General features: G+C 44.0%; 1 protein-coding gene across 1 annotated transcript in view; it reads left to right on the forward strand.

The window, feature by feature from the left end:
* The window catches only part of LOC309558549 (uncharacterized protein), a 40,897-nt gene that overhangs the window by 15,974 nt on the left and 2,587 nt on the right, over positions 1–22,336 (forward strand). Inside the window, exons 7-9 of the mRNA XM_082261628.1 lie at positions 214–276; positions 10,223–10,461; positions 21,825–22,074. Coding sequence (XP_082117754.1) covers positions 214–276; positions 10,223–10,461; positions 21,825–22,074 — 552 coding nt within the window. The remainder of the gene's footprint in view (positions 1–213; positions 277–10,222; positions 10,462–21,824; positions 22,075–22,336) is intronic.

Below are 22,336 nucleotides of genomic sequence, written 5' to 3' on the forward strand. Positions count from 1 at the left end.
TGAGTCATTGGGGTAAAGCACATTGCTAGAAAGCAATCCACCTCTGTGGACTCATAAGTAGACCATCCACCTCGTTAGCCATATAAGACCATCCTCTGCAGACTTTTAGGAAGACCAGCCATCTCTGTAGGCTTCTAAGAACCACCTCTGCATACTTATAAGAAGGCAATCCAACTCTGTAGACCTTCATACAAGCACATCTATTGTCTCCAGAACATTCTGCGTCCTCATCCATCATGGCTAGCAAGAAACTTATCACCGTCCTAGGAGCCACAGGTGAGAGGAAAAACTCCAGCAATTAAATATCTAACCCCTAATTGAATTATATTTAGTTTGCTAGCCCAAAACATCATAGACTAGATTGTGTTTTTTTTTTTATTTATTTTTATATAGATTTGTTTTCATCCCTTTTTTTTTTTTTTCTTTTAGAGCCGGTTCACACTGGGGCGACTTGTCAGGTGACCTGGTCTCCTGACAAGTCGCAGCGGGTCGCCTGCCATAGATTAGCACAGGACCCGTTCTAATAGGAGCGACACAAGTCGCTCCGACTTAGAAAAAGGGTCCTGAGCTACTTTAGGGCAACCTGGAGCGACCTGCATTGACTTCAATGAAATGAAGTCCATGCATGTCGCTTGGAGGTTGCGGCGCGTGCTGCGCACCGCGACTTCACAGGTCGCCCCGGCAAGTCAGGTCGCGCCTATGTGAACCGGCTCTTAGCCCCGGTTCCAGTGTAGGGGTAGTTACTCAAAAAATGTAACTAGTTGCTAGTTACTTCTGTAAATTGTAACGAGATTACTTTACTAGTTACTGCATTTGAAAAGTAACTTCACTATTTATTACTTTACTTTCCACTTTCTTAATTGACCGTGTAGAAGAAGATACATGACACTCTTTCTGCATAGAGTTTATTGTATAAACACAGGCTTTGGGAAACATGAGAACAAAACCTGAAAAAACTGAATAAAACATAAAGTGCAACAAAAAGTCCTAAACTTCATCCCTCTCTATTCTTCGAAATAAAGATTGTATCGCACGGCTTGGGTAACGCAGGAAAGCGCGTTCCTATAGCCTAGTAAAGTAGTGTAGTTACCTCCTATAGTCTAGTAAAGTAGTGTAGTTACCTCCTATAGCCTAGTAAAGTAGTGTAATTACCTCCTATAGCCTAGTAAAGTAGTGTAGTTACTTCCTATAGCCTAGTAAAGTAGTGTAGTTACCTCCTATAGCCTAGTAAAGTAGTGTAGTTACCTCCTATTGCCTAGTAAAGTAGTGTAGTTACCTCCTATAACCTAGTAAAGTAGTGTAGTTACCTCCTATAGCCTAGTAAAGTAGTGTAGTTACCTCCTATAGCCTAGTAAAGTAGTGTAGTTACCTCCTATAGCCTAGTAAAGTAGTGTAGTTACCTCCTATAGCCTAGTAAAGTAGTGTAGTTACCTCCTATAGCCTAGTAAAGTAGTGAAGTTACCTCCTATAGCCTAGTAAAGTAGTGTAGTTACCTCCTATAGCCTAGTAAAGTAGTGAAGTTACCTCCTATAGCCTAGTAAAGTAGTGAAGTTACCAATATTAGTATTGTAACTAGTTACATTACTTAGTTACCAAAAAAAGTAATGTAGTTACTTTGTAGCTCGTTACCCCCAACACTGCCCGGTTCACATTTGTGCGATTGCAGAGATTGCATGTAATTCGGAGCGCACTGCTCCTAAATTACATGCGATCTCATGTGCGGTGCGAATTTTAGCCATACACTTTGTATGGCTGAATTCGCACCGCATCCGCGCTAAACTCGCACATGAGGCTTTTTTTTATTCGCAGCAGAATCAGATCACATGGTGGTTCACACTAGTACGATCCGATTCTGTGCGAACTTGCAGATCGCACTGCGATATGCGACCGCAACTGGGGGTGTCGTTAACTTTTAATTGACACCCCTGCGTATCGCATATGGCAGTGTGAACTGCCAGAGGTGCGGATGCGATGCTGGATCACGCTGCATATTCGCAGCCTTCCCGCATCGCACAAATGTGAACCGGTGTTCCGTGAGAATTACCTACCCGTGAGAAAAACCTACCCTCGTCACTTCCGGTTGCACGGCAGTGTGTTTAATGCGGCGGTTTCATTAAAACAGTTGGCCTGCAATACGAGTCATCACCGCTCCTGTCCCTGTCACTTCTCTGATCTGGGCTGGTAAATATAAAAGCGGCGGCGGGTGTATGAAAACATAAATCACGGAGCCGAGAGCCGCTTTTATATTTACTAGCCAAGATCAGGGTAGTGACAGGGAGAGGAGCGGAGATGATTCATAGTGCAGCCCAGCTGTTTTAATTTAACCGCCGCGTCGGTAGGTTTTTATCACGGACACCGTGATAATTTCATACTAGTGCGCATGCGCACTAGTCTGATCCTCAGCTGCCCCATTACGTATCGGGGGCTTTGAGCATGCGCACTGCGCCGCTGCTCAGCTGTTTCTGGCCGGAAGTGACGAGGGTAGGTTTTTCTCACGGGGTAGGTAATTCTCACGTTATACCGGCACTTATTTTTATTCTTCCTTGCTGCTGACCTCCTCCAGCCATTCCTGTCTACATGCACTCTTACATCATTGCTCTGGACTGGCTTCCTGCCAACTGACCATACATACACAAATTGTGATGGTGTTCTGTCAGAATACTGCTACCTATCAGATTCTGCTACCGGAAGTGACGTACGGACTGGAACAACTTACTGCGCATGCGTTTCAACATGGCCGCTATGCGTTCCAATAGGTTTCCTAATGGGACAGAACACAATGCAGAGGCAGACATCTTCTTACACCCACGCAAGTCCTGAATTTTACATTTATTTTTAGTTGTAAACTCCCCTTATATACTGAATCACAGTATTACATTTCTATTATTATTGTATTCTACTAAGTATAGCGAGAAATCTGCAGGTAGAAGGTGGCGACGGCCATCTTTGTACACCCCGCACTGCTCAGCGACAAACTGATTATATAGTGAAATAGACTATTTCACTTGGTCGCGGTGAAATAGTCTATTTTAGTATATGAGGTGAGCTAACTGCTAAAATAAATGTAAAATTCAAGACTTGCGTGGGTGTAAGAAGATGTCCGCCTCTGCTTCGTGTTCTTTTGCATTAGGACAGGTATTGGAACGCATAGCGCATGCGCACTAAGTTGCATAGTAGTTGAGGTTGAATAAAGACAATAGTCCATCCAGTTCAACCTGTGTAGGTGTGTGTGGCCGTAATCATCTCTCATAGCCCTGAATGTTCTGATCATTGAGATGTACATCCAAGAGTCTGTTGAAAGCCACCATACTTCCCGCAGAAACCACCTCTTGTGGTAGAGAATTCCACAATCTTGTAGCCCTAACAGTAAAGAACCCCCCACGTTGCCTGAGGTTAAAACGCTTCTCCTCTAATCGCATTGTATGCCTTCGCATCCTCATGCAGTCCCTGCGACTGAATAGCTTTTTTTCTATGCTGAGATCACCATTGAGGTATTTATAAATTGCTATCATGTCCCCTCTCAGGCATCTCCTCTAGTTGTTCTAGGCCGTACGTCACTTCCGGTAGCAGAATCTGATAGGTAGCGGTATTCTGACAGATCACCTTCGCATGCGCAGTAACTTGTTCTAGTCCGTACGTCACTTCTGGTGGCAGAATCTGATAGGCAGCGGTATTCTGACAGGACAGTGGCACTACCCATTGTAGTCTTCACAATGGGAGCGCATGAAAGGGTGACACCGGATTGGAATTGGGAGGCAGTAGTCACACTTTACAGGAAGTGCCCAAGCAAGAATTTTCATGGCAGGATCATCAGATAATCTTTTAATGAAATCCATAGATTGAAAAGGAGTGAAAACCACTTTTGGAAAGCGTTTATTTGTTAAAGCTAAGGTCAGCAATTGGGTTTAGATTTTCTTTATCTCCTGCTGTCAGTTTGCCACATGGAATTTAGCATGGGTTTGTTTAAAGAGGGATATTGGTATCAAATCAAAAAGGGGGATGAATGTTAAGCCCCGTACACACGCAACGATTATCGGCCGACCGATCGTCCGTCTTTTGTCCAGAGTGGTGTTTTGTTGGTTGGAATGTGCTCTAGACTGCACACGAATTTTCTCGCCCGACAGAATTCTACTTCAGAAGTGATGTCATGTGTTGGATTGCTTTCTTTGTGTTCTTTCTTCTCTGAGCATGCCCAGTCTTTCTCATTAGATTTTTCCCTGTCGAAATCTGTACTAATGAGATGAAAATCGGCCGTGTTTTGACCGTGGACAAAAATTTTATAGCCTGCAGACCAGATTTTTTTCAGCCGAAAAGTCGGAGTCGGTTGTTGGAAGCATCATACTAACAAGCCGAAAATTGGCAGATCCGTCGGACGAAAATTCCCTGCCAAATTTCAACACGTGTGTACAAGGCTTTAGACAGGCAATTCTCAGATCATGGAGGTGAGGGAGTCCCTGCCCTTAATAGTAGGGATGGGCTCAGGTGTGTTCAAATCGTAGTCCCAGCCCACCCGAGCGATCCTGCCAGGCAGGGCTCGAGGTGTCATGTGACTTAGACCTGTCAAATCGCATGACAAGTCGCACTGGGGTAGCTCGGGGCTAATACTGCAATGTGCTGGGGCACATCTACAAAGGACTGCACCCACCTAGTTTCAAATAGCCCTAAGGCTCCATGTACACGGGACGCTGGAAATGGCCATTTAGGAGCAGTTGGGCGTTTTTTTTTAGAAGCCCCTGAACCCATCTACATTTTATCTTATCTGTCCATGTACACCAGGTCGTTTGCGGTCGTTTGCGGGCAGTTGCGTTCAGGGACTGTTTTTAGAACGCAATTATTTGCGTTCGAACGTGTGTTTCCCGGCGTTTCAAACGCAAAAATGCGACCGAACGCATCTGAACGCGATGACCCGCGTTTGGCGTTCGCGTTTTTTCCATTTTAAAGGGGAATCATTTTTTTGACCTCTAGGAACGGTTCTAAACCTAAACGCGGGTACAAATGCGACCGAACGGACATTTCAAACGTCCTAAAAATTCCAGCATTCAAAGGGACTTTTAACAACGTCCCGTGTACATGGAGCCTAAAGCAGGCTGCAGAATAATAAAATATTAATTGCATCTTGAAATGTCAACTCCATGGAGCCAGAAGACGATGTACTCAATAAAACAGTCTGGGACATTATTCATAAAAACTTCTTAAAGGATAACTGCATCTTTACATAATGTGCACCTGACCCAATCCTTAGTATAACTAAAGGCAAAACGTTTTTAGTGTTGATAGAGTGGAGAGGGATTAGAACCCCTGTCAGGTTTTTATTGCAGTCTGTGCCCCCGTTAGGGAAATTCACCCTCTCTTATTTGTCCTGTTTATCATTGAAAGTGAAAAAAAATCCTGAAGTTTGAATTGTCCACAGAAAGGTAATAGAGGGGGAAATCATCCCATGGGGACATTAGTTCTGGTGACCAGGGGGTCCCCAAGGGATTCCCATAATTTGCAGGTATTTCCTCTTACTTCCTGTTTGGCTATGGGACAGGAAGTAAGGGTAAATCTCCCCAATGGGACACAGATTGTAGAAAATAAACTGACAAGAGTTATATCCCTCCCTTTTTTGAGCCCCATTAGGGGGCTTGGGGGGAACCGGCACCACACAGGGTGATTAGAGTGTGCACAGGCACATCTGGCACACCCTGTCTGTGCACACGCCTATGCATATTAGAATGTTAGGATGCATCTGGGCTGGGGTATGGCTTAGTTTAGATAGGGAGGGGGGCAGTGGTGGGACAAGGTCATCCAGCGCCCAGGGCAAAGATGCCAAACAGCGCCCTCCCTTCCCTTAGGTTTAGGGTCAAGGTGCCCCCCCATTCCTGCAATAAACCATTGTGCCCAGGGCAACTGTCCCTCCTGCCCACCCCTTGTCCCGGCACTGGAGGGGGGGGGGAGCACATTGTGTGAAATTTAAAAATCACAATAGCTTAACTTAATGTTAGAGCAGCAAATCAGATTTCAGTTTACTGATGTCACATGTGCTGCCAATTTTGCCCCCCTTTTACAAAATGTATTTGCCTGGCTGTCCCTGTCCAAAATATTCTGAAGATTAGCTTGCGCTCAATTGCGTCTCCTAGTAAAGCCATCAACAAAGTGATTTGTAGAACAATATTTTGTTGCCCAGAATTGTCTAACAGCCATAAATTCCACCATCGGACTTTCCTGATCGTCATCATTTCAGTTCAGTGAAAGTATGGAATTCCATATCACATTATGGAAGCCAAGCAGCTAACATATTTTTAAAAGGTCAGCTAAATGGTTAGCACTTCCGCCTAGCAGCACTAGGGGCGTCAATTCGAATCCAAACTAGGGCACTACCTTCACGGAGTTTGCATGTTCTCCCTGTGCCTGGGTGGGTTTCCTCTTTGTACTCTGGTTTCCTCCCACACTCTAAAGGCATGCTAGTAGGTTAATTGGCTCCTGTAAATTGGCCCTAGTATGAATGTGAGTTTGGGACCTTTAGATTGCAAGCCCCTTAAAGGCAGAGACTGATGTGAATGTACAATGTATGTGTAACATGCGGAGGAAATTGACGGCGGTATACAAATACCAATTAGAAATAAGGTCAGTAATGGCAGCCTCCATGTAAGACAGTATCTCACAAAAGTAAGTACACCCCTCACATTTTTGTAAATATTTTATTATATCTTTTCATGTGACAACACTGAAGAAATGACACTTTGCTACAATGTAAAGTAGTGAGTGTACAGCTTGTATAACAGTGTAAATTTGCTGTCCCCTCAAAATAACTCAACACACAGCCATTAATGTCTAAACCGCTGGCAACAAAAGTGAGTACACCCCAAGTGAAAATGTCCAAATTGGACCCAAAGTGTCAAAATTTTGTGTGGCCACCATTATTTTCCAGCACTGCCTTAACCCTCTTGTGCATGGAGTTCACCAGAGCTTCACAGGTTGCCACTGGAGTCCTCTTCCTCTCCTCCATGACAACATCACGGAGCTGGTGGATGTTAGAGACCTTGCGCTCCTCTACCTTCCATTTGAGGATGCCCCACAGATGCTCAATAGGGTTTAGGTCTGGAGACATGCTTGGCCAGTCCATCAAATTTACCCTCAGCTTCTTTAGCAAGGCCGTGGTCATCTTGGAGGTGTGTTTTGGGTTGTTATGTTGGAATACTGCCCTGCGGCCCAGTCTCTGAAGGGAGGGGATCATGCTCTGCTTCAGTATGTCACAGTACATGTTGGCATTCATGGTTCCTCAATGAACTGTAGCTACCCAGTGCCGGCAGCACTCATGCAGCCCCAGACCATGACACCCCCACCACCATGCTTGACTGTAGGCAAGACACACTTGTCTTTGTACTCCTCATCTGGTTGCCGCCACACACGCTTAACACCATCTTAACCAAATAAGTTTATCTTGGTCTCATCAGACCACAGGACATGGTTCCAGTAATCCATGTCCTTAGTCTCCTTGTCTTCAGCAAACCGTTTGCAGGCTTTCTTATGCATCATCTTTAGAAGAGGCCTCCTTCTGGGATGACAGCCATGCAGACCAATTTGATGCAGTGTGTGGTGTATGGTCTGAGCACTGACAGGCTGACCCTCTACCCCTTCAACCTCTGCAGCAATTCTGGCAGCACTCATACGTCTAATTCCCAAAGACAACCTCTGGATATGATGTTGAGCACGTGCACTCAACTTCTTTGGTTGAACTGTGGCGAGGCCTGTTCTGAGTGGAATCTGTCCTGTTAAACCGCTGTATGGTCTTGGCCACTGTGCTGCAGCTCAGTTTCAGGGTCTTGGCAATCTTCATATAGCCTAGGCCATCTTTATATAGAGCAAAAATTCTTTTTTTTTTCAGATCCTCAGAGAGTTCTTTGCCATGAGGTGCATGTTGAACTTCCAGTGACCAGTGAGAGCGATAACACCAAATTTAACATACCTGCTCCCCATCCACACCTGAGACCTTGTAACACTAACGAGTCACATGACACCGGGGAGGGAAAATGGCTAGTTGGGCCCAATTTGGACATTTTCACTTAGGGGTGTACTCCCTTTTATTGCCAGCGGTTTAGACATTAATGGCTGTGTGTTGATCTATATTGAGGGGACAGCAAATTTAACCTGTTATACAAGCTGTACACTCACTACTTTACATTGTAGCAAAGTGTCATTTCTTCAGTGTTGTCACATGAAAAGATAGAATAAAATATTTACAAAAATGTGAGGGTGTACTCACTTTTGTGAGATACTGTATATGTTTTTAATACCATGTCATTTAGGCTACACATACAGTAGTAGTAGTGCCTCGCTTTGTTTGCCATTAGTCCAGTTGCAAGCACTCTCCTTCTCCAAATTTGTAAGTAGACTTGACTTATTTTCTTTTTTAACATATAATAATAATATTAATATTGTTGGTCATTGTGCCCCTATTCTCCTCCATATGGTAGGTTACTTGTCAGTGTAAGCTGCTGTGGGGGTAGGAAGGTTGAAAAATGTTGGTTCTAGTGAGTTAGCCTCTGGCCCAGGCCAGGGGAAAAGGGTATTTGTTGTAAGCGCAGTTCCTGGGCTTTTTGGTCCTAGCCAGTTCACCTGTGCTATGAAAAGGGGGAAGACTGAGATCCAGGGCCCTGGGTAGCCGATTGGGTTGGTTCTGTCCCCGCTCACCATTGGAGGTACTGGGACTGTTACGCCTTGCAGTCTGCTGAGGACACCAGGACTTTTTGATATCTCCAAGCCATGCAGAATGCCAAGATTGACTCTCACCTGATGAAGGTATGCCTGGGCAGCCACACTACAGTAGTTAGTTTAGGGAAAAGGATGTTGTTCATATTGAACTGATATGCTGCATCTTGTTAAGTAAAGTTACATTAACCACTTCAGCTCCGGAAGGTTCCCCCCCCCCCTTCCTTCTGACCAGGCCATTTTTTGCGATGCGTCGCTGTTAATTTAACTGACAATTGCGCGGTCGTGCAAAGCTGTACCAAAAAAAATATATATTTGTCCTTTTTTTCTTTTTTCCCCTCACAAATGGAGCTTTCTTTGGCTGGCATTTGATCACCTCCACAGTTTTTATTTTTTGCGCTAATAACAAAAAAGACCAACAGACCCAGAAGAAGCACGGTGCAAATATGTGTCAGAATTTCATAAAACACTGAAGCCCAAGCCTCTGCGTGACAGACAAGGAATTAAAGTTCAGTTTTTTTTTTTATAACAAACCTGGTTTATCCCCTGCTCTGTGCAGTGGTTTTGCACAGAGCATCCCCGATCCTTATTTTTGTGTCCCCCGCCAGTGCTCGTGGCTTCTTCCCCCCCCTCGAACAGTGACCCCCCCCCCCCAGAGAAAGCCGCTTGCTCCTGCTGCATGCTTGCTCCTGAGCCACTTCTTTATCCATAAGACACCCGCCCCCGCTCTCTCCTCATTGGCTCACTGGCTGTGATTGACAGCAGTGGGAGCCAATAGGCTCAGCTAATTAGGAGGGGAAGTCCCAGACAGCCGAGGCTATCGTGAACAGCGCTGGATCGGAGGGAGCTCAGGTAAGGTTTGAATGCATAGGATGCATGAAGATAAAAAAACCTTCAGCCTTTAGAACCACTTTAAAACATTCTTAAAAGAAGTGGTTCACAATGGCAGCTCCCATACCTTTCCCTTGGCACAATTGCTTTATGGTAAAAGTTACAAGTCTTGAAAATTTATTTTGTATTTTTATTCTTAAAGCGGAGTTCCAGCTTCGGGGGTCAATTTGAGCTAAAAATACCCCTGGGACAGTCAGGGCTAGTAAATTCCATAATGGATAGCCTCTGAACTGTCCCGGGTTGCACTTACCTGTACCTGCACCGGAAGTGACGAGCGGGGCCGGTGCAGGCGCATTGACTCCTGGGAGCGATGACATTCAGCTCCCAGGAATCATCGCAAGCCGGAAGTGACGGCGCGGGCCGCGGCCGCAGAGGGAGGAAGTGGAAGGAAGGGGAGTATATTTTCTTCTATAATAACGGAAGTGACCAAAAAAAAAAATCGTCAGTATCCATTTCTTTTTCAGGTTCCCCTTAGCAAGCGGATGGCCCAAAATCGATTTTTATCGATGTTTGAGGCCGGAACTCCGCTTTAAATATCTTAAATTAATTCATGCAGACTTGTATAATTCTAAAAAGGTCAACTTTCACCCTCTGTTTACAGACATGCAATGCATTTAAATACCTCATGCCTTTCTTGCAGGATCACAGGGTGGTTCGGTGGTCAAGGCTCTTCTACAAAGCAGCTCGTATGCAGTCAGGGCGGTGACTCGCGATGTCAGCAAACCAGCTGCTGTGAAGCTGAAGGAAGCCGGTGCAGAGGTGGTAGCTGGAGATATGGATGATGAGAAGAGCCTGAAGGCAGCATTCAATGGAGCTTATGGAGCTTTTGTGGTCACCAACTTCTTCGATTCCTTTAGTAAGGAGAAAGAAGTCACACAGGTAAAAGCCACTCTTAGTGACTTTATATATGTGCAAGGGGGTAAAAAGAGTGCCCAAAGCTGAAATAAATCACAGGAACCAATATACAGTACTCATTAGGAATCCAACTATTTCTTTCTTTGTGCAAAATAAATCAAGCCTACATGTTTTAGGGGCAATGCTCCTCTTCTTCATCAGGGCTGATAAAAAGCTCATTGAGTCATAGCATAGCTCCAAACTGTCCCTGATTTAGAGGGTGTAGTGTATTAACACAGACAAGCTGTACAGGTTGCTTCTTTATTCACTGCACATCAGCATGCAACTAACTTCAGCCACACCCAGCTCCCAGACATATACATAATAGTAACATTTTGCAGGCAGCAACTTAACCCGTTGCTTACCATACTACATTCCCTCCTCTCTTTGAATAAAACATAACATGCACAACGTATTAATAAGATTAACAAAATGCATGGATGAACAACTAAAAATTTAAACTATAAACTCCTGACTATACACATAGTCCTTAAGGTAGGCCGGTGGATTTGTTGCTCGTTTTTCTCTTGACCATTCTGATGTGGATGGTTGTGGATTGAAGTCTGGATCACTGGCAGTATCATCACTACTCTTTGCCTGTTCGCCATCTTCCGATACTTGACCTTCTGACTCAATAAATTTCTTCACAAATGAGGAATTACGCACTTTTGTGTGTCCATCTAAATCCTCTAAAACCACTTGAGTACCTCTTTTCTCCTTTACAACATAAGGCTCAGGTTCAAAAGACGGAGCCAGTTTGTTAAACCGATCATTTTGAAGCAACACCTTATCACCCTGTTGAAGGCCACTAGGTTGACAATGGCGGCGGTGGTTTGCATACTGTTCAGCCCGGATCTTCCTTTCCTCATCAATATGCTGAAAAGGTTTCTGACTTGTAGGAGGACCCCCAATGTCTGGCAATTTTGTCCTGAATTTGCGACCACAAATAAGTTCCGCAGGACTAACGCCAGTGACAGTATGCGGAGTTGTGCGATAAGCCAAAAGAAAACGCCACAGTTCCTTTTTCCAGTCTCTTCTCTCTAAATGAGCAATCCGCAAAGCTTTCAGCAAGGTTCGATTCTGGCGTTCCACTTCCCCGTTAGCCTGTGGCCAGTATGGAGTTGTACGATGATGTTCAATAGCATTTGATTTCAGATAATCCTGAAATTCCTGAGAAGTAAATTGGGCACCATTATCACTCACAATCCGTTTAGGCAACCCATGAGATGCAAAAATGCTCTCCAACCCCTCAATTACAGTTGATGATCTAGCTTTAGTGAGAACTACCACCTCTTGCCACCTTTAATAATAGTCCACAACAACTAAAAGATGGTGTCCAGATGGAATGTCGCACAGATCAATGGCTAAATCTTCCCATGGTCCCTCAGGTAGAACAGTGTGAGTTACTGGTTCTGGTTTAGGTTTGCTGCCCACCAACTGACATGCTCGACATGAAGAAACCAAACGTTCCACATCCTTGTCAATTCCTGGCCACCAGACTTTCTCACGTAATCTTTGTTTGGTGCGTACAATGCCTTGATGGCCCTCATGGGCTAAATGTAATGTATGTTTCCGTAAGTCTTTAGGCATCACATCACAATACGATGGCCACGTAGAACTAGTTGTCCTGCAATACTCAGCTCTTGTTTGATTCTGTGATAGCTTGGGTCACAATCCACCCAAACCCCTTGTCTTACACATTTTCTCAACCGAGCAATTTCCGGATCCACAGATGACAATTCTTCAACCTCCCGCGGTGTCAATGCCTGAGGCATGGCGTTAGTAGCCACAAAACGAATGTACTCTTCTGCCAGGTTATGAACAGGTGCAGAAGACTGAGGCAATCTGGAAAGTGCATCTGCCGCATTAGTCGGTCCAGGTCTGTACCGCACTGTAAAGCGATATGGTAACAATCTGAGAACCCATCTCTCAATTCTGGCGGATGGTTTTGAGCGTGGCGAATATATCACTTCCAGAGGCTTGTGGTCTGTGATGATTTCAAAATCAAGGCCGTAGAGATAGGTGTGAAACCTTTCACATCCCCAAACAACAGCCAAAGCTCGGTCTGAGAATAACGTCTCTCTACATCAGTGAGGGATCTGCTTGCATACTGAATAGGCCTGTAATCGCCTGTGCATTGTCTCTGAACCAAGATGGCGCCTAACCCCACAGGGCTAGCATCGACAATAACTTGGGAGTGTGCAGTAGGATTGAAATAAGCCAAAGTTGTGGCGCAAGTCAGCCGTCTCTTAAGTTCATCAAATGCACCTTGTTCCAAAAAGCCCCACTTCCACGGGACTGCTTTGCGAGTCAACACTCTCAAAGGTTCACTGACAGTCGCCATATCTGGAATAAACTTGGCACAGTAATTCACTAGCCCAAGAAAACTGCGTACTTCTGCAGGGTTTTCAGGATTTCTGGCATCAGACACAGCTTTAATTTTACAGTCCTCCGGACCAATGCCCCTGTCAGACAGCACATGGCCCATAAAAGTCATTTTATTCATTTGAAATGTGCACTTCTTCTCATTTAATGTTAACCCTTTCTCCTTCAAGCGATTTAGCACTGCACGGAGACGTTCATCGTGCTCCTGTGTGTTTGTTCCCCACACAATTATATCATCAGAAATGTTATGCGTGCCTTCACAACCATGTAGCACTTGCTGAATCACATGTTGATAGGCCTCCGGTGCGGACGATACGCCAAACATCAACCTCTTGTATCTAAAAAGACCTTTATGGCTTGCAAATGTAGTGATGACTCTAGATGCTGGGGTCAATTCAATCTGATGATAACCCCATTTCAAATCCAGTTTACTGAAGACACTTGCCCCATTCATTGCATGTAGAACATCTTCAATAGTGGGAATTGGATGTCTCTCTCTCTGCACAGCTTGGTTAGCACATCTCATGTCCACACAAATCCGAATATCTGTGCCCTTTGGTACAACAACTAACGGCGATACCCACGGAGTGGGCCCTTCCACAGGTTCAATAATGTCAAGGTCTAGCAGCTCTGCCAGTTTGTGCTCAACAGGTGATCTCAGGCTATAAGGAAGTCTGCGTACTGGCTGTGCAATAGGCTTTACATGTGGATCAATGTGAAGCTCCAACTGAAAATCCTTTAATTTTCCAAACCCAGAGAAGCAATCTTTAAATTCCTCTTTCAATGCAGAAATAGCAGGAGACACCATATTCACTCTTGCGCTGCCTACATCACGGCCAATCTGTAACACCCCTAGTGCCATTGCGGTTTGACGACCAAGCAGAGGCGACCCTGTGCCATCTACAACATAGAATTCGGTCTGCAATGGAGGACCAGTCTCATGTGTTTGAACAGAGGTATAAAATTTGCCTTTAAGTTGCAGTGGTGTACTGGAGCCATAAGTATAAATCTGTTTAGTGGTGTTACACAATTTAAGGTGATTTTCTCTGCCATTAAGACTGTGCCAAGAAGCCAAGTCCATAACATTGCATGTAGCTCCAGAGTCAATCAACACTGACACATCTGTATTTCCAATCTTAATGGTTAATGTCCCGGCTTGCAGAGAACACAGGGAGAATATAAATTCACAGTCAGGAGCACTCTTTTTATCCTCAGCTATAACATTTACTTGTGCAGATTGTCCTTTGGTTTTGTTATCTCTGGTTGTACTTCTACACACAGCTGCAAAATGACCTGTCTTTCCACAAGCATAGCACATTTTATTCTGTACCACAGTGCAGTCCTGACTTGTGTGTCCCGCCCTGCCACATTTATTGCAGGTGATGTGTAAAATCCTCTTTGGAAAACTCTCTTTCCTACTCCAGATATTCCTATTATTATAGGTAGGTTTGGAGACTGTATTGACAGATGCAGTGTTCTTGGTTTCAATATGCAGAGCCTGGAGCTCAGACAGTTCAATGGCTCTTGCAATCTCCTGCAGACTAGTAAGTGTGAGACTAGGTTCTCTCAATAATCTCCTCCTGAGGTGCACAGATGTGCATTTCTCTATGACCTGATCTCTGATTATCTCCTCAGTTACAGTCCCAAAATCACAAGACTTTGCCAGATATTTCAGCCTAGTCACATAACTGTCTGTGGTTTCTCCCAGTTCTTGCACAGCCTGTCTAAACTTATATCTTTCATAGGGAATATTTTTCTTTGGCTCAAAGTACTCACTCAGTTTATTCATGGCTGTCTCATAGTCTGAATCTTCCCTTGTTGCTCCCAGGGTTTCAAAAATGTCCTGAACTTGAGGTCCAGCTAGATGCAGCAGCATGGCTCTCTTCTGAGCAGGTGCAGTCACTCCTGTGGCTATAACATAGAGCTGAAATCCCTTCTTCCACTTGTCCCAGCGCTGTGAGAGACTAGTGTGGTCTCCAGACACATCAAACGGTCCGATAGCCGGTAAATCCAGAAAGCTAGCCATCCTCGTCGCCAAAATGTAGTGTATTAACACAGACAAGCTGTACAGGTTGCTTCTTTATTCACTGCACATCAGCATGCAACTAACTTCAGCCACACCCAGCTCCCAGACATATACATAATAGTAACATTTTGCAGACAGCAACTTAACCCGTTGCTTACCATACTACAGAGGGGACTGTCCCTGATTTAGAGGGGACTGTCCCTGATTTGAAACAAAGTCCCTCTATCCCTCTTTCCTCCTTATTTGTCCCTTATTCTGGTCTGATCTAGGGATCGGCCGATTATCAGAGGGCCGATATTGACTTTTACCGATATATCTGTATCGGCCCTGGAACTGGCCGATATTGCCGGCGTGACCACGTGACCTCCCGAGATCGTATGCCGGATGGAGCGGTATCGCCTGGGTGTCACTTACGGCAAGTGGGTGAGAGATACCGATCTGCCAGCAGATCTGCTTATGTGGAATTGCTTATATCTTTAATTTGTACATATGTGAGTGGCATATTCAATAACATTTGTAAACGGAATTATGCTATGTGACATCATTTTACCCTTACATGAGCATCACCACCTAATGGTTGGAGGAGGAGAAGACTAGTCTCGGACCCTGAAATAGGATGTACAAAATATCGGCCCATATTGGCCGATACCGATACGTTGTGACCAATATATCGGTATCGGCCCTGAAAAAACCGTATCGATCTATCCCTAGTCTGATCTATAGAGTTGTATATAAAATGCACTTTTTTTAGCTTTCAAAAAGTTTCTCAGTGCTAAATCTTTCATCCAATTTCTAATTTGCTGCATTTATATATTTCAAAAGTTTGTATAAAGGAATAGTAGTGGTAAAAAAATCACTTGTGGGTTTAACTAATCATTTTTTTTCTTTTTGTATAATTCTCCTTTTAAGGGGGCGTGTCTTTTGCTAATAGGTGTCCTTTGTTACCATCTCAAAAAGCTGGGAGCTATGTTATCGGTTTGCTTGATTTGTTAGGGAAGCCTTTCATAAGCTCAAGGCTAGAGTGAAACAAAATCCATTGCTGGAACAGAAGCTAGAGAAGGTAAAGGGCTGGCTTGATATCTCATATACTGTATGTAGCGCCCCATATAGGGACTGTTTGTTAAAGTTTTTGGCCTCCCTTAAACCAGGGAGAGCACTATTTGATTAGTTAGGTTTGGTATGGGCTCAATTACTTCTCTTTGTCTCCCAGGGGATCCTGGGACATAGTGAGTGGGAGAATATGACCTCAGCCTGCATGTTAATATTTCCCCAGCCATTCCTTGGTCAATATTGTAAGTGACCAGCAGGGGGCTGAGGGGGGTAAAAACCTGGGATCAAACTGCCACACCAATCCGATCTGCAATATATGTATTTTATATACAATAAGCTGCATCTGTGAACAGTTGCAGGTTAACTATTGACAACTATTTCTGTACAGTGCAAGTGTGCAACCCCCCCACACACACACGCACACACACTTTTCAAATTTGTGTTTTAATTGGTTGTCTACTAGCAAGAATTGAATTGGTGCAACACTGTCTACTGTCAGAAAAGTCAATCCCAGCATGTAGGTTATGTTGCAATATTCCCAGGCATTGGGCCTGAGGTGGGTCTGCCATTGTTACCGGAAACACTTCCAATACATTTAAGTGGAAAACCCCAGTGTGAGAGCTGAGACAATGACCATTCCGGCATCTTTGGTTTGTGTTGTTGGTTTTATAATGGGGATGGGAGAAGGGAATGAGTGGGATACTCCTCTGGCTCAACTAGGTTTAACTGGACAGAAAAATGCCCGTTGGCGCTGTCCTGACGCCAGCTGAATGCCGACCAAAGCTTCCTGGCGCTTGAAAATACTGTTACGCTGAACTTGTGCTAGGACTTCGATTTTAACACTCTTGGTTAACTCAGAAGATCCAGGACTGTAATGATCCTTGACTCTTGACACTCTGTCTAGCTCAAAAGTCCTGCGTATGTCTCCCTCCAGCCCTTCACTGACTGAGGTAGCTCCTTGTGACTGCTTGTACTGCTGCAACTCTTAACACTGCACACTTAACCCTTCAGGGCCCAACCGCTGGCGCCCCCTCTACACTTCCAGGGTCCTTTTACTAGGCAACCCCCTTGACACTTCCAGGGTCCTTTTACTAGGAAACCCCCATTAACACTTGCAGGCTCCAGGATCCCTGGGACCTTCACCGGAGTGGTCCCCTCTACACTAGGCAGACCCCCAGGGGCAGTTCACAATACTCATGACCTTGGAAGGCTTTCCTGGAACTGAACCCCTCCTTCTCCACTGGTCCTCGGCACACCGAATCCTCTCTGCAGCTCAGCTCTCCCTTCTGGATACTCAGGCAGCCGCCCAAGACACCCGCCAAAGACGCTGCGTCATGTGCTCCCCTCAGACTTATACCCACTCCCAGAATCCTCTGTGGCAGAATCTGACTTCTGGGGTGGATACAAGCCCGAATGGGCCACTGATTGGATTTCCTCCACTGCCCAATGAGAATCCTCTCATGGAGCCAGTAGGGAGACTCCCCTCTCAGTAACCACACCTGGGAGACATGACAGCCCAGCTGAAATCATGGCACTGCTGTTAGGCAGCCAAGGCCCACTATACTTTTACCTAGCACCTACCTTGTAGGGTGCTACAGTTAAAAGCGCTGATGAGGATCTCAGGGCTCCATTTTTCATACAGAGTAGCAAAACATCTATTTGTTGTAATGCCCTGCTTCTGTCAACTAAGGTGATAGAGGAGAACCTACACAACATGGTGGTATACATCCCAATTTTCTGAGATGGGAATAAGAAATGCCTATTAGCAAAAGTATGTAGGTATAGGACACACCCCTGCCACGCCCCCTTAAAGGAGAATTGTACAAAAAAATGATTAGTTAAACCTGCAAGTGCTTTTTTTTTTTTACCACTGCTATTCCTTTATACTGTATTGGCTTTTAGAATTTATAAATGTAGAAATTGGATGAAAGGTAAAACACTTTTTGATAGATAAATAGTGTATTTCATATACAGTAGATCAGACCAAAATGAGGGACAAATAAGGAGGAAAGAGGGACCTTATTCTGAATGAGGGACAGTCTCTCAAAATCAGGGACAGTTGGGAGCTACAATGGGAAATAATAATTTTTTGATCCCCTGCAGATTTTGTAAGTTTGCCCACTTAAAGAAATAAAGGGTCTATAATTGTTATCATAGGTGTATTTTAAATGATAGACACAGAATATAAACCAAAAATACTGAAAAAACATGATACAAATGTTATAAATTGAGTTGCAGTTTTTTGAGTAAAATAAGTATTTAAACCCCTACAAACCAACAATAATTCTGGCTCCCACAGGCTGGCTACGGTATGTGGTACACAAATAGTCCTGTAAAGTAAGGCCCCTTTCACACAGGGAGTCCGTCGGCGGACTCCTGTTATCTCAGCGGGGGATCGATCCGCCGATTTCCCCCCCGCTGAGCATGCGGATGGCAGCTCTGTCTCCACTCTGTGTGCGGAGAGGGAGGTGTCAGATCCCCACTGTCCTCTATGGGGGAATCAGATGAGAATGGACCACTTGTCCATTCTCATCCGATCCGATCCGCCAGACGGATGGAAAATAGGGTTTCCATCCGTCCAGATCCAAATGACTGGATCGGATGTCAGCGGACATGTCTCCGCTGACATCCGATGCCCCATAGAGATGCATGGGACATCCGTTCAGATCCGTCTGAAAAACCGACAGGCGGATCTGAACGGTCCGCAAGTGTGAAAGGGGCCTTAAGAAGGTGTTCCAAATGACAACTCGTTATGTGTAAGTGCCGGTTCACATATGTGCGGCTTGCGAGATCGCATGTAATTCGGAGCGCACTGCTCCTTCATTACATGCGATCTCCTGTACGGATGCAAATTCAGCCATACACTTTGTATGGCTGAAATTCGCACTGCACCCGCACCAAAGACGCACAGGAGGCATTTTTTCAGCCGCATCAGGATCGGATCGCACAGTGGTTCACACTTGTGCGATCCGATCCTGTGAGAACTGTCAGATCGCACTGCGATATGCGATCAAACTGGGGGTGTCGTTAACATTTAATTGACACCCCCTGCGTATCGCATATGGCAGTGTGAAATGCCTCTTGTGCGGATGCGATGCGGGAACAGGCTGCGTATTCGCAGCCTTCCCGCATCGCACAAGTGTGAACCGGCCCTCAAAGACACCTGTCCAGACATCTTTATTCCACTCAAACTTTGCCATCATGGGCAAGACCAAAGAGCTGTCAGAGGGCATCCGAGACAAGATTGAAGACCTGAACAAGGCTGGAATGGGCTACAAGACCATCAGCAAGAAGCTTGGTGAGAAGGAAACAACTATGAGAGCGATTATTCACAAATGGAAGAAATAAAAAATAACAATTCTCTCACCCTCTGTCTGGAGCTCCATGTCAGATTTTGCCTCATGGGGTGAGGATGATCATGAGAAGTGAAGGATCAGCCTAGAACTACAGGGGAGGAGCTTATGAATGATCTCAAGGCAGGTGGGACCATAGTCACCAAGCAAACCATTGGTAACACAATACGCCACCATGGACTAAAATCCTGCTGCGCCCGCAAGGTCCCCTTCCTCAAGAAGGCACATGTAAAGTCCCATCTGAAGTTTGCCAATGAACATCTAAATGATTCAGAGGAGGATTGGGAGAAAGTGCTGTGGTTAGATGAAACCAAAATTGAACTCTTTGGCATTAACTCGACTCGCCTTGTTTGGAGGAAGAAAAATGCTGATTATAACCCTAAGAACACCATCCCTACAGTTAAGCCTGGATGTGGAAACATTATGCTTTGGGGCTGCTTCTCTGCTAAAGACTTTACTGCATTGAGGGGCCAATGGACGGGGCCATGTATTGTAAAATCTTGGATGAGAACCTTCTTCCCTCAGCCAGAACCAGGGTGGATAAAAATCGATTATTTTTTTTCTTTAACAAAATCCAAAAAAATTGGATTTTTATTTTTTTCAAATGTATTTTAATAAACTGCTTTTAGAGTAAAAATCTATCTCAAGATTGTTTTCTAATTAAGATACATTAATAATTTAGTTTATGCAGCATGAAATTGAGCTTAGCTATGTAGCATACTGTATATATTCTGCATATATCTATATTTTGTAATATTTACATTTTTTTGGTAAACTCATTCAATGAATCTAAGCTTTGCAAGCTGAGATAACATGCACTTCATTGATGCATTCATACAATTTCACACTATGGCAGCGCCTGTTAGCGCGCATTCACTGACCAGCTGCCGCCACGTCCCTCACCCAGCACTGGTTTCCTCACCCGGCACCCAACACCTGGATCACCTTGAGAATCACCCATCAATTTGATACTTTACTCTCAAAATCACTTAGTGAACTTTATGGACTTTTCTACCCACTTTTTTACATTTTTTTTAATATATTTTTTTTACATTTTCTTAATTTTTACTGGTCCTTTTATCAATTTTATACTTTTTAGGACCAATTGCACTTGATCACTTTTTTCTCTGATATATATTTATTCACCACCACGCATAGTTCTTGGTCATTTCTTTCATTTTAATGGTCCTTTTTTCAACTTTTAGGACCAATTGCACTTGATTTTTATAGTTACCGATTTATACTTTTTTTTTTTTGGTATTTTTGCTCACTTAATTTTGTCACTTCTTGCTCATTAAGCACTTTATATTTATTGATTTATCCACCGTCAACATTATTGCATTTTATATTTATAGTATTTTATACATGGTTTACTATTCCTGTATATGATTGTACCATATTTTACTGTGATATCAAGAATCTATTATACCAACACACATTAATATCTTTAGGCAGCGCCAATTACCACACCACCCCCACTACATACTGAATATTAACCTCACAGTCTATATTTTTGAGGTAGGCTGCAGCCAATCTATTTCTCCATAAGCGCTGAAACCTCCACCTTATATACGTCCCTCACCTTGTTTTGTCATTGCCACATCCCTAGCTGTCTCATTAAAGTGAATGGTACTGCCGGTGAGTCAACAGAGGGTCAGAGAAGAAGCTGCTGCGGGACAGGGATGACAGTTGCTCTTTAAAAATTTAGGATTTAAATCGACTTGATTTAAATCAAATCCACCCTGGCCAGAACACTGAAGATGGGTCACGGATGGGTCTTTCAGCATGACAATGACCCAAAACATACCACCAAGGCAACAAGGGAGTGGCTCAAGAAGAAGCACTTTAAGGTCACGGAGTGGCCTAGCCAGTCTCCAGACCTTAATCTTATGGAAAATTTATGGAGGGAGCTGAAACTTCGATTTGCCAAGCAACAGCCAAGAAATCTTTAAGGATTTTTAGAGAATATCTGTAAACAGGAGTGGACCAAAATCTCTTCAGAGATGTGTGCAAACCTAGTAACCAACAACAAAAAAGTCTTACCTCTGTGCTTGCCAAGGGTTTTTCCACCAAGTACTAAGTCATGTTTTGCTTGGGGATCAAATGCTACTTTGACTCCCTGAACTGCAGCTCAATTTATAACATTTGTATCATGTGTGTTTTTTTTTTTTTTTTTTGTAAGTGGGCAAATTTACAAAATCTGCAGGGGATCAAATAATAATTTTCCCCACTGTATGTGTTTGTACTTGTACCATATCACTGCTGCCATCTGTCGGCCAAATCTGAATTAAAAAAAAAAAAATGCTATTGAACAATTGCTCTGGGTAAAACAATCTTGCATTGCCTAGTGTTGTGCTACGTTGGGCTATGACTAGTAGAGTATGTTAGAGGTGGCCAGAACTTGATGTGTTTTCTATAACTGAGCACAGAGGCTGTTTTCTTACTGAATTCAATATTGCACCAACTTTCAAAAACTATGTAATTCCTAATGAGGCCTCCCTACAACTGTTGCCATGTGATTTCTTGTATTATAGGGAAAACGGATAGCAGACCTGTGCAAAGAGCAGGGCCTACAGCATGTGGTCTTCAGCGGTCTGGAAAATGTCCACAAACTGACCGGAGGAAAGCTGGAGGTTCTTCACTTTGATGGTAAAGGAGAAGTGGAGGAATATTTTAGACAGATTAAAGTACCCATGACAAGCGTGAGGCTTGCTTTCTACTTTGAGAACTTCCTGACCTCCTGCAGGCCGAAGAAATGCCCGGATGGCAAGACCTATCAATTGGGTAAGGTTTTAATGAATATACAGTATTGTGTATCTGCATCTATACTGTATTTGTATATTGATGGAGCCACTTGTCAAGGCAAGGTGGGCACACAGTGAGGCATGTAGTGTGATGAGTGCCATGGTGAAGGCACTAGGAAAGGGCATCAGTGAGAAATAGAACTCAAGAGCCACAAAAGGCAACATCCATCCCAATAGATTAAAAATATATATTTTTTAAAGTATAACTAAAGGTAAAACTTTTTTATTTATATTTTTAAATT

This window comes from Pelophylax lessonae (assembly GCF_965119305.1).
Source record: "Pelophylax lessonae genome assembly, chromosome: 6".
NCBI classification, from domain to species: Eukaryota; Metazoa; Chordata; class Amphibia; order Anura; family Ranidae; genus Pelophylax; species Pelophylax lessonae.